This window comes from Talpa europaea (assembly GCF_964194135.1).
Source record: "Talpa europaea genome assembly, chromosome: 14".
NCBI lineage: Eukaryota > Metazoa > Chordata > Mammalia > Eulipotyphla > Talpidae > Talpa > Talpa europaea.
The window spans coordinates 19,207,405-19,220,939 of NC_140082.1; the positions used below are offsets into that span (position 1 = coordinate 19,207,405).

A 13,535-nucleotide genomic window follows, 5' to 3' on the forward strand; every position below is an offset into this window, starting at 1 on the left:
GGGCCCGCTGGGGGGACTCGGGGGAGGTCGGAGATCGTGGGCCCCGTCGGGGACAGGGGTCGGCCGCGCCCACCCCACGCCCCGCCGCGCTCCCGCCCAAGCTGACAGCTCCTGAACCGACTTCTGGGGGCCGAACTGCCCCAAACAGGGAAGTGCGAGGCGCGAGCCACCGTACCCCGCAGCTGGGGGGAGAGGCAGCCAGGTACCCGGCCCCGGGTCCGCCCGATCCCACCCACCTTCAACTCCGCAACGAAAGCACAAAGTAACCCTCCAAACGGAGCTGAAAATTCTCTCTGTTAGTCCAGGATCTTGGCCTGGATAGCTGGGTCTCTCCTTAGTAGGGCGCTTTCCTCCGCCTCCAGCAATCTCATTTGGTTGGGTCCACAACTGGGCCTCTTCCATCCGCTCTGTTGTCAGGGGTGACTACAGGGGACTGGACCAAACCATTCCCGCCTCTGACTCCTTTGCAGCCTTTTTGGACCTGGGCAAGTGCTACCGCGATTGGTTGAGAGTCATTTTGGAAGTGGGCAGCACCATGCAATTTTAAAGGGGGGAATCTATGGACCATGGAGAAGCGGCTTTTAAGTTTTTGCACAATAAAGGAATTGTTGTATTTCAGGGTTTCTCAACTTGGGTACATTTTGAACCATATGATTCTTTGCATGGGGTTTGTTCTTTGTAGGATATTGAACAATATTCCTGGCCCGTCGACCCACTGGATGTAGTAGCACTCCCTTCCCTCCCCCCCTCCCCTGCGAATGTCTCTAGACATTGCCAGATGTTCCCTGGGGGAGAAACGACTCTTGAGAACCACTTTTCTATCTGAATTCCAAATCTGATTATAATTCAAAGCTACCAAAGGTGATAATTTATTCCACATATCTGTGTCATTTATTTGTGAAGCTAGCCATTTAAAGTTTGTGTCACAGCTGCAAGGACTACTAGATGATACCCAAACTAGATGATACCCAAATATCAAGTTCATTGTTTGGGCTCCAACATAAGACTCTATATGTCACCATTCAAGGACGAACCAGTCAAATTATAGCTACTCACAAGTCTGAGCTTTTCGCACAGCTGTCTACAACTACAGCACATAGCTGGGCAAAGTTATTTAATGCATCCTGAATACATACCTTCTGCCTTCCCTGTCTGCACACATCCAGTTTCTCAGATGCCTGCAACAACAGCTGTTCAAGAATCCTGGCCTAATCCATTCTCCACACATGTTGAGTCTAGAAGATTTGTGTGAGTCTGAAAATGAAAACAAGATACAGGAGCATTAGGATGGCACCCAGAGGCTCTGACTGTGGAATGTGTGGGAATTATGTGGTTATTCCCACACCACACTTGCTAAAATGGAGAGATGAACCAAAGACCAGTGCTTCTGAGACCTCTTCCAGGACTTCTCATTTTTCCAGAAGTCTCCTGCAATTTCATCATCCCGTGGTAATTGATCATCTCTCCTATCTCTTTAGTAGGAAAACTCCACAATATTATGTCTGTTTCGTTTACTGGAGTATCTAAAGCCAAGACAGTACCTGAGAGAATTGAGATCATAGTTATGTTTACAAATAACAAGTAGATTATTAGGATATTCATTAGGATTAGGGTCACATCTCTCCACACTGCTTAACCTCATCTAGTGTTCATTTCACATCATCCTATAAATTATCTATTTTTATTTGCCAAAAAAGTTGTGATTAGAACTTTAATATTAATACCCATAATAATAGGGGCTACTATTATTGAAGGCTTACTGTGGGGCAGTGACACTGTTACCTAACAACACCACTTTTCTGTAAATTGTCAGATGAGTTTCCTGAAATCTTCTTCCTCTTCCTCTTCTTTACAATCTTCTAACACTGAAAAATTATCTTTAGGTAGCAGACCATGGACACGCGATTTGTGGGCTAGATATTATCTTCTATGTGCAAATGAGACGTATAATCTAAAGAAACATCTAACCTACTCTTATTTGACTTATTTTATTGTAGCTCTACTCCAGTAGAATGTAAGTTCCACACAGACAGAAAATTTTGTCCTCTTTGCTCTCCACTGTTTTCCCCAGTCTCTGGAACATGTGTGAAATATAGTAGGTGCTTAATAAATACTTGTTGCGAAAAACAATGAATAAATGATGACTTTAGTCAGTTATTCTATTGGCTACTGATGACTAGATTTTCTAGCATGTTGAGACGAAGCGAATCGAGACAGACAGACACACAGAGAGACTGAGACCCTAATTCAGTATTTAGAAGCAGGACAGGGGACGCTAGGGCACAAATCTGCCCTCACTTAAGATGGCGATAAGGCAGAGTGCCCTTTCCGGTCACATGACCAGTCAGTCACTGAAGGATGCCTCCTCGCGCATGCGTGCTGCGAAGCGGTGCGGAAAGCGCTGCGCCGCCAGCGCCAGCGCCACAGCGGGGACCCGTTAGAGCGGAAGCGCCGTACCCGCGGCCGTCTTCCCGTTCTTGGGGGGGGGGTCCCTGGTTCTCGGCAGGTGGGAGGCGGGAGCCATGTCGAAGCGGCTCCGGAGCAGCGAAGTGTGCGCTGACTGCAGCGGGCCAGGTGAGTGGTACCGGCTGGGCCCGCTTCCCTCGGCTCTTCTGTCCGCACTCTTGCCCCGGGCCGCTCCCTCGGGTCGGGCGGGTCCCGGCGGTCGAACCCGGTACCCCCTGCCCAGGGTCCCAGCGAGGGGATGCCTGGGCGGCCTTGGGGCGGAACTCGTCCTGGGCCTGTCAGAGCCAGGCGGGCAGGGGGCCGCCGCCCTCCCCTCGGTCCAGTCCCTCCCTTCTCTCTCGTCCCCTGTGCCAGGGGCCGGGCTGGGAGGCTGTGGGCTCGGTAGCCGTCCCCCCAAGAGGGAGAATTTGGGGCAGTGCACTGGAAGGCCAATGACTGAAGGAAAACGCCAGCGTCCTCTTGGCTGCAGCCCGCTGAAGCTGCAGGTGTCATCAGCCCCTCCTTTGCATTCACCTCAGACTCTTGCCCCGTGAGCGGGCCTCTCTGGGGTGAGCGACTCTTGACTCTTCCCTCAACTGAGACTCGGTCGAGAACCCCAGTAAGATAATTTCCTGGCTCCTGAAATCTCGGTTCTCACGCCACCGGGAAGACTCTCCAGACGTTTTCAAGACGGGCTCTTGCAGACACAACCAGCACTTAAGAGGCAATGCATGTCTCAAGTTTTGGGATCAAAACGGCCTGGATTCAAACTAGATTTTGCCTTTGAGTGACCTTGGGTTAGTGACTTCACTTGGTTTGGCCTCAATTTCCTCATTTTTTTTCCAATGGGGCTAATGGGGGAATATCACACTCAAGGTTTAGGAAGATTCAGTTTTAGAATCGTTGAATTGAAGTTTTTCTTAGTTGAGCAGTCGCTGAAAGCTAGAGTTGAATTTCTAAATCATGCAGTAATTACAGTTTACAAAACAAGCTAACAAAAATCACTGGCAGATAAACACATTTGGGCATCCAGACAGTATAGGCACATGGGGGCACTGAAAGGCCAAACCATTCCTATTCAGGCAAAGTCTGAATGATTTTCAGATTTAGCATTAAGATCTGCCCTAGCAGTTGGAACTGAATTGACAGGTCTCTATGCTGTTTCCAGGGCTTGGATTTATGTGCTTTGAATTTGAAGTAATTCAAAGTAATTAAAATTCAAAGATAAGATGGCTTCCTTGGCACCATAACATCCAATAAACATTCTTAATGAAATCATTGAACACCATTGTTTTTGCAATTGTTCTGAACTTCATCTTGTCATTTGGAAGTGGAGGCTGATTTTAAGTAGTGCTTTGATAAATCAAACCTTATGTGGTTATTTCATGGCCTGTATAGTGCAAGAGGGGTTACCAGTTTCCTTTGAAGATAGAAAGAGGGGTGGAGGAGTATTTTGAGAGATATTTTTTATGAACCAGGATAAATGATGTCTTATACAGACTAACATACATATTCTCTAAAAATGTTACTTGTTCCACTTCCTTATTTTTGTGCCTGTTTTCAGTTGAACTTTCCTGTGATGTTTTTGATTCATAGGAGTTTAGATTCAAACGTCCTCTTGGAATCTTGGAATGCATATTCTTTACTCCTTAATGGGTGATGTGGGGCAAAGGAAAACTGCAGTATTTGGTGTGTTTTATAACATATTTTGCCGCAGTGTATCATTTTAGTTATTGTCTTGAAAGCCTAATCTGTAGATTGAGTCATTTCCTTCCTGTTTTGAATATAATTAGGCCACCTTGAAATGTTCTTTGAACTTAAGCAGCTAGGAATTTGTATTGCCTTTTCTGCAAAGCCCTAGTGAAGGAGTTACCTTTAGGGTTAAGGATCCCTTTGAGATTTTGATGAATGGTCAGGCTTTTCCCCCAGCAAAAGTACATATATTCATTCACGCAGAATTTATATTAAGACTTGGAGTCACAGACATTTCTGAAAACAATTTATGGTGTTCCTAGAACTCAGATTAAGAAGCTCTGGTGTAAACCATTTAGATAAACTGCAAGAGTTTCATCCAGCTTCATTCAGATGAACTTGATTTTCATTTTATTATGTTACCTTCTGATATGCTCCACAGGATTCTTATCCGTGATGTTAAAGTCATTAATAGAGAACCTTGCTTCATGTGTTAGATCTTTGCTGTTTTGTTCCTGTTTAATTTCCTCCAGGAACACCTCTCACGCTGTGCTTCAAAACAGTCTTTTTTGTTGTTGTTACTAATAGTGGTTCAATACTGCAAAAACAAAAAATGTTTAGGTTATCTGTAGGGATCCTCATCTTGATGTTTCCAGTTTTTGCTTTTTATTTTTATTTATTTATTTTTTAAAGATTTATTTATGCATACAAGAACTGGGGTGCCGGCCAAAGATGCCTGGGGTGAGAGGAGTCACCAGAGACAGAAAGGAGAATAGATCAGGCAGACTTACTGAAGGAGCAGTGGGCAAGACAGGAAAGGTCTGCTGTACCACATGGGTCAGCTCCCTGGCTGGGGATCGAACTCACGCTGCAGTGACCTTGGTAGCTTCATAGTGCTGTGTCGTAACCCCTTGCAACACCAGGGAGGCCCCAGTCTTTGCTTTTTAGAATGCTATAGTAGTACTTCATTGAGTGATTTTGTTTCTGTTTTATTTCCTGGCAGACATGTAGCCATGATCACATCAGTAAATACTTAATAAAAGAATCTTACTTAGTATAAATTTGTCCTACTCTTAGTTCAACTACCCAAAGACTCTGCAGAGATTTTTTACTATTCAGTATTTTTAGTATTAACAATGAAAACCTTTTCCAGTGTTCATGAATTTCAGTGGACTCTTGAAAATAACTGAATGGTACTTAGAAAATAATTTAGAGAAGTTATAAGAGCCCACATTATATGGAGGAACCGTACTCTTTGTCCTCACTACCCTGGGATGTGTTTTCGTTCCCATGTGAGCTGTGGTGAGGCAGCTCAAATATATAACTTGTCTAAGATCGAGTGCAAGAAGTGACAGAGCTGGGGTGCAAGCCCTGGACTGCTTGTCTCCAGAGCCAACCCTCTTAACCACCGCACTCTCTCTGATTCCCGGGATTTGTCTTTGATTGAAATTCCATAACTTTTCATTATATGGTTGGAAAGGATTTGAATAAACTGTTAAAAATGGTAAAGATGGTGTGCATGCATTTTGGAGATTTTTGTGGACATTGAAGAATTTTGAAATATAACCTCTATCCAAGCAACTTGAGTGGCACCTATTGTCTCCTCATAGTGAGTCTAAAGAAATATGGAAAGTCTTTACTTAGGTCTTCTCAGTGTTCAGCTTGCTCACCCAGTGTGAATTACTCTTACTGCTGACCACGCATGAATTACTGCTTGTTTTAAAAGAATGTCTGGTGAAACTCTGTAGGACAGAGAGTCACAGAAAAAAAAAATACTGTACACACACCAAAAACATCACTTGTTTTTATATCTTTGCCTCTGTGAAGCCACGGTTATTATAGCTTCTATTCTTTCAGATCAGTTGCAAGATTGGACTCATCGGTTTGTTTTAGACAACTAACTAATGGATATCATAGGACATTTGCAGACCATCTTTCCCAGTATGTCCTCATAACTAGAGAGTCTGAGCATTTTTGTAGTTGTGCCACTTGCAGCTTTCTGCTAAGCATCCAGGCATGTAGATTTGCAGCAGTTTTTCACCATTTATTCCTGATGATGCTGTGTGGATTATTTGCCGTCACAATTAAATATTACCTTGGCATTTATGAAGATGGATTTGAAATATTTCACTTGTGCCCTCTCAGTTTGCTTCTTTAATGTTGAATGAAAGGCATGAATCTACGATGGTAGAGCCCCAGTAGGCCTATAGTCTGTGGCTCTGAACCAGTAAGGAGAGAATTGCTTATTTATGGTTTCATTTCATGGGTGTTTTAGTCTCAACATTACACCCAGTCAGCCAAGATAGGTGATATCATCAGACATCCTCATCAGTTTGATATGTTGGCTAGCGTATAAAAAAGCAACAAAAATGTCTTGTTATCCTAAAAAACCATATCTCAGTCATATTTTGCCATCTAGCAGTAAAACCAACCAACTGACATTTCATTCTTTCTAGATCCTTCCTGGGCATCAGTAAATAGGGGAACTTTTATATGTGATGAGTGCTGCAGTGTCCATCGGAGTCTAGGACGCCATATCTCTCAAGTAAGGCATCTCAAACACACACCATGGCCTCCAACATTGCTTCAGGTAAAGGAAAAGAATTCTCACAATTGTCTTAGCAATTAAAATTTGTCCTACTACTTCTGTTTGACAAAAATGTTTTAATCATAGCTGAGAAGAGATGCCATAACTATCAGTGTTGTAAACAAATGTTGAATTCATCATCTGAGATTTTTTTCTCTTCTAACATAAATATTTTCCTAAAACCTGAGTATTGGTACTGTTTCCCTGTTGACTTTTTAGTATCATCAACATTTTTTTCTGCTTTGATAGAAGCATAGCCTGGCATTCCTCAGAAATTTCGGAAACATCTGATTTATGTTTTCTTAAAGTTCTTGTTACTAGTTAAGAGACCAAATTAAGTTAATATAGTTTGATTAAATGCCTAGCATTTAATTTTGTGGTCCAGTGTCATGTCACCTGTATTTCTATTTTGGAGTCTGCATTCTTCACGTTCTGTTGGAACTCAGAATTGAGCATGTGTTTTGCCTTCATTTGTCTTGAGTACATATTTTACTAAACCTGTGGCAGCTGCACATAGATGTCCCTTAAACTTGCCTGTACAAACCAAGGGACTGGATCAAATGGGCTTGGATTTCTCATGTGAAAATATCTCCACTAATAGCAATAGCAGATGGGACTGTGTCCAGAGTCATGCTTTAAAATGAAATTGGAAGATAAGGTTTCTTAATAACTTTTGTTTGGAAGTTTCTAACAGCTTTTTCTGATGTGAAGGTGGGTGTTTACTACTCTCAGAGTATAATGATTATAGATTATATTATAGGATTTGAATAAAATCCAAAGATGAGTAGTTTAAAATATGAGGGATGACCCCAAAATAACAATTCCCTAAGTATGGCACATGAACCACTCGAGGTGCTCAAGGCCAGATGTAGGTAATACTCAAGTATTTATTTTAATGGTTGCATAAAACTATACCTAGCATATCAGACCATAGTTGCTAATTAACGTTTTTTTAAATGAGTGAATACAAAAACATTAAGTGGATAATCTAGATGGTACATGGGTTGTTAAGAATCTTGAAACAGTATTTGAAGGATCAGACTTTGGAAACTCTGCCTTCATGATCTGTAAGAAAAATATAATCAAATCATGTAGGTATTTAGCTAGCCTACTGGTTAAACCTGATTCCCACATATAGGTTGATCTTTCTCATTCTAAAATCAGGAAACAGTGATGTGCTTGATATCCCAATAATGCTGTTTGTAAGGGGGCTTTGTTTTCCCATTTTAGTCACCAGTTCCTACAAAGTATTTGTGGAAAGAAATTAAAATATGATCTTACACTGCTTGATTGTAGATGGTTGAAACCTTGTATAATAATGGTGCTAATTCTATATGGGAGCATTCTTTGCTGGACCCTGCCTCTATTATGAGTGGAAGACGTAAAGCCAACCCACAGGATAAAGTACAGTGAGTGGATGTTTTTAAGATACTTATTTATTCTTAACACATGGGGCCCACTGCAAGGAGTGCAGCTATTTTTGAGCAGCCTCCACAAGGGAAGCACAGGAGGGAGCCACCCTAATTGTGCATGAAGCTCTTTGTTCTTAGAAATGCAGAACAAGGCCCAGCACAGGACCATCTTTTGTATGGTTACCAAGCACTCAAGTTAGTGGTTTCTCCAGTTTGAGACTTAAGGGCTGGAGGCTGTTGAGGTAACCAGTTTTGAGTTTATGCACTCCAACCAGAGGCAGTCAGACCTGAAATCTAGGTTCTGGGCTCCAGTCTGCTTGATGCCTCACATGTAAGATGGGATGCGGTGCCACTTCCTCACAAGTTTGCCAGGTCAATTAAGAAAATTACAAGGAGAAGAAAGATGCTATAAAAAGCATCTGCAGTCCTGGCCATTATAATGACTAATATACGTTTTTAAACTTTAGGTCTTAAACATTTCTGAAACTTATTTCCGTATTCGTTTTATTCTTGAATAGGGGATATGGGTCACTTCCTCTTATTTTTGCAGTCTAAAGAATGGGGAATGTTGTATCTGAACTGTAAGTGAACTGCCTTCTTTTTTGTTTTCAAACCAGTCCTAATAAAGCAGAATTCATCAGAGCCAAGTATCAGATGTTAGCATTTGTCCATCGCTTGCCCTGCCGGGATGATGATAGTGTAACTGCCAAAGATCTCAGTAAGGTGGGTCATACCTTTCAAAATCCCTAAAATTGCTGGGTGAGACATTGTTATTATTGTGTTTGAAAAAAAAAAAAGCAAAAGCTTCTATATTAATAGCACACTATATTAATAGCAGCATTTTGTACAGTTGGTTTGATCTTTAATCTTAATACAAATCACAGTCGTTCTTGTGAATGGAGATACAAAGGCAAAGAGCAAAAATTAGTATCTAGAAAACTGTTTTCAGGTGTGATTTTAAATTATTATTTCTATAGGCATTATGTTTGTTAAACTTTGAAATAGGAGCCATCTCAGTTTGTTTCTAGAAGGGAGTGAAAATTTGAGGGAGTTCTTCAGGTTTCTGTATTATATGCTGAGTGGCATCTTCAGGGAGCAGAGTGTGACTCAAAGCTGTAGTACCCAGATTGTTTATTATACTTATGAAATGAGTAGATGGTTTTCTTTATAAGGGCCTTTGTATGTTTTTGAGAGATGCTATGATAAATCCATATCTTTATTTTCAAAGCACTGCTTTTGAGAACAAATGCTCATCCAACACGGGCACTCACAATTCAGAATTTTATTTTATTTTTTAATTTTTAAATTTTTTTTTTTTAAAAGAGTGATTGATTTTATTTTATTTTTTTAAAGATTTATTTATTTATTATTTATACATACAAGCACTGGGTACAGTCAGAAGCGCGGGAGGGTGAGAGAATTCACCAGAGCCAGAGCGGGGAGCAGAGCAGGCAGAAGGACCGAAGTACACTGCTGAGGGGAGCAGCGGGCAGCAGGAGAGGTCTGCGTGCCATGTGGGACCCTCCTCCGGTGGCTGGGGAGCAGCGGGGATTGAACCGGCGCTGCAGACGCTGCGGGCAGCTTCGCAACCCAGCGCTCAACCGCTGCGCCACCGGGGAGGCCCATACAATTCAGAATTTTAAACTTTGCAATAGAAATGTAAACAATAATTATATAATTTTGTTAATTAAGACTTGGTATGCATTTTTACCACAATTAAAAAATAAAATTAGTTAATTTTTAAAAAAATATTTGCTGATGTTTGAGTAGATTTTTCTAGTTCTGTGATAAGGGTTATTGCATTTTGGACAGTTCTGTGTTAGACTTGAAGTAAGGGAGCTCATCTTATGAGTGCACAAGAACTTTTCTACAATGGTAAAAAGAATGGTATGTACCACATGCTTATTTCCCACCCTGAAACACTTCCATGAAAGCATTGTGTACAGGCTAAGAATATTTTCGTGGAGAGGATCTGGTATAAGGCAGAATCCTATTGTTTGCATGGTGTAGAATATGAAACCCTAAAACCTTAGGTTCAATAACAACTAATAATGGTAGTTGCAATACTAATAGTAGCTATATTATTTGAGTATTTTCTGTGTATCAGGCTCAGTGCTAAGTACTAAGTACTGATATGCATGATATCCCAGCAGATGGTTTCCTTTAAGTGAACCTTGTAGTAACCCTGTGAATCAGTGGTATTATTATTACCAGTTTAGAGATGAGGAAACTGAAGTTTGGATTCCTTAAAGAACTTCCTCAAAAAAAAGAACTTCCTCAAGATCACACAGTTTGAAGAGTATACTTTGAAATTGTGACCTATCAGCATAACCACAGGACTCTTCACTCAAGTTCTCATTGTGCCAGTTAAGATAAGTTATGCATTTGGGCAAGTCAGCCTTCCCAACCCTGGTTTCCTTATCAGTGAGATGGGCCTTGACCGTACCTTAGAGTCCAGGTGTGTTTGTGATCATCCAAGGAGAGACTGCTCTGTGTTCCTCACAACCAAATCAAGATTAAATACTACTAATATAGCATTTATTAAAATAGTCTGCCAGCTGCCCTAGTATATCATTCTTTACGCTTTTAACAAATACTCTTTTTGGTTTATGTGTTTTCAGCAACTCCATTCAAGCGTGAGAACAGGGAATCTTGAAACCTGTTTGAGGCTGTTATCTTTAGGAGCACAAGCCAACTTCTTTCACCCTGTAAGGAAGTGTGAATTGATTCAGATATTAAATTGAAACTAAGTGGGTGGTGTTTATATGGCCTTTGGTTTATGTAATTTGCTTTCTTGCCTGTGTTTTATAAATGATTCTCAGGAAAAGGGGAACACCCCACTCCATGTTGCCGCCAAAGCAGGGCAGATTTTACAAGCAGAATTATTGGCAGTATATGGAGCAGACCCAGGTACACAAGATTCTAGTGGGAAGACTCCTGTTGATTATGCAAGGTAAGAGACCTAGATTCTTGTCACTTCTCTTGGAGATTATTTATGTTGTGTATGATTCATGGTTAAGTGGCTAAATTGTGTGAGATTAACATTTAACCCCTTTAAAGATTTACATTCTATTATTTTTCAGATGAGGACATAAAAACACCTATGAACTCACAATCTGGTAAAGCCAGAGAAGGTAGAATCATAAACAAGTGTGCTTAGGTTCCAGTCCTTCATGTGCTCTTTTATAGCATAGTGGTATTTCAGCAATAGTCAGTCTGAATCAAGTCAAGAATTGCAGAACCCTCTTCTCAAGTTTTAATACTTTTAGTCATTGATTGAACTTAAAAACAAATCTGTATGGATAGATTTGTGATTAAGTATGGTAAAATGTTAATTATAGGGTCTAGAGAGTGGATAATCTGGGTGCTCACTATAAAATCCTTTTAATTTTTTCTTTAACAATTTTAATTATGAAATACTGGGGAAGGGAACCCCATAGGTTAGTCTTGAATATCACATAAATGATAGAAGGTAGGTCATCTTTCTTTCCTTCTTTTTTCCAAATTAACTATTTTTTTTTAAGATTTATTTTTTATTTATACAATAGCTGGGGTACAGGCCAGAGGCGCGGGAGGGTGAGAGGATTCACCAGAGACAGAGTGGGGAGCAGAACAGGCAGATGGACTGAAAGCACTACTGAGGGGAGCAGCGGGCGCAACAGGAGAGGTCTGCCGCGCCTTGTGGATATGTCCCTGGCCGGCCAGGAATTGAACCTGCTCTGCAGAGGCTGCAGACAACTTCACAGCGCTGCACTCAACCCGCTGCGCCACCGGGGAGGTCCTCCAAATTAACTATTAAACTGCAAAGCTGTATTCTGTATTCTGCAGAGAATAAAATGAGAGAGATAGAAAACTGCTGTCTCAGAATTTACTATCTCATGCAGGAGATCATTCATATATATATAGAAGAGTTAAATGAGGCATGATAAAATGTAATTTATTGACAAATGGGTAACTGGTCTCAAAAAGCATGCATATAGGGTTTCTTCATTTTAGCCCAAGTTTTTTTTTTTTTTTTTTAATATTTATTTATTTATACAAGCACTGGGGTACAGGCCAGAGGCACGGGAGGGTGAGAGAATTCACCAGAGATGGAGCAGGGAGCAGAATAGGCAGAAGGTCTGAAAACACTGCTGAGGGGAGCAGTGGGCGAGACAGGAGCGATCTGCCGTGCCATGTGGGTATCGCCCTGGCTGGCCGGGAATCAAACCCGCGCTGCAGAAGCTGTAGACAGCTTCACAGTGCTGTGCTCAACCCACTGCGCCACCGGGGAGGCTCCTGTAGCCCAAAACTTTAAGAAATGTCTTTGAGGGGCCTCCCTGGTGGCACAAGGGGTTAAGACGCAACCTATGAAGCTAACCGCAACCACTGCAGCATGAGTTCGATGCCCAGCCAGGGAGCTACCTGTTCTGTTTCAGTCAATCTGCCTGTTCTGTTCTCCATTCTTTCTGTAGTGAATCCTCTCACCGCCCGCACCTCTGGCCTGTACCTCCATTCTCGTATGCTTAAATAAATAAATCTTTAAAAAATAAAGAAGTATTTTTGATTGGTCTTTTCAAGGGGGCTGGATTTGTGTGTTTGAAGGAAGTGCTGAGGTATTCTGGGTGAGAAGGAAGGTCTGAGTCATGTTCAGGAGGTAGTTTTGGTGGCATATGTTCATATCAGGGACTTGAATGGACTGAATAGAGTGTGTCTGGGAATAATCAGATGTAAGTATTGAAGAAATAAGGCTCCACTGATTATGTGGGTCACCATCATTTCATACGACATTTAAAAAAAAAAAAAACACTTCAGCCAATTAAATGATAGTTTACCACCAGTTATCGGATACTTCCTGATTTCAGTATTAACAAATGAGGGGAAATATATGTATCACAAAAGTCAAAGATGTGTGGTAGATTAGAGAAAATTTTGTAGTGCCTGAAACTAAACTTTATCTTCTAAGAGTAAGAGAGTCCTTAGTAAATGATAGGTAATTTTAGTTACTTTGATACTTCCTCATGTGTGCTTTGCATTAAACAGTCTCTCAATGTAATAATTTATTTATGTGCCTTGTTACTAAAAGGATTTCAAGCAGCTGTTAAATATATCATGAATGAAGAATGGCAAACTTAATGTTTAATCAGTTATAGAAATTAGAGAGAAAGAGGTGAAGAAAGTTACAGGTGTGATCTGTGGATAAGATTGGTCAGTCTCCCCTAAATCATTGACCTTGAAGTGGCTACTGAATTCTCATCCAGAATCAGACTTTGCTATATTGAAACATCCAAAGGAAGGACCTTCTTTAAAATATTGATGTCCATGCTCATCACAACCTTAATGAATGCGGATTTCCCAGCATGGAGTCTGGATGTCTGTTTATTTTTTTTAAAAAAGATTTATATATGCACACAAGAACT

At 41.1% G+C, this 13,535-nt stretch overlaps 1 protein-coding gene across 7 annotated transcripts in view; it reads left to right on the forward strand.

Annotated features, from left to right (window-relative positions):
* Positions 1–2,522: 2,522 nt before the first annotated feature.
* The window catches only part of GIT2 (GIT ArfGAP 2), a gene marked incomplete at both ends in the record, with an annotated part of 47,443 nt that continues 36,430 nt past the window's right edge, over positions 2,523–13,535 (forward strand). For all 7 annotated transcript variants that reach the window (XM_084253772.1, XM_084253773.1, XM_084253776.1 and 4 more), the window contains 6 exons: positions 2,523–2,574; positions 6,594–6,727; positions 8,021–8,133; positions 8,754–8,859; positions 10,758–10,844; positions 10,959–11,089. In XM_084253772.1, the coding sequence (XP_084109898.1) occupies positions 2,523–2,574; positions 6,594–6,727; positions 8,021–8,133; positions 8,754–8,859; positions 10,758–10,844; positions 10,959–11,089 (623 nt within the window). The remainder of the gene's footprint in view (positions 2,575–6,593; positions 6,728–8,020; positions 8,134–8,753; positions 8,860–10,757; positions 10,845–10,958; positions 11,090–13,535) is intronic.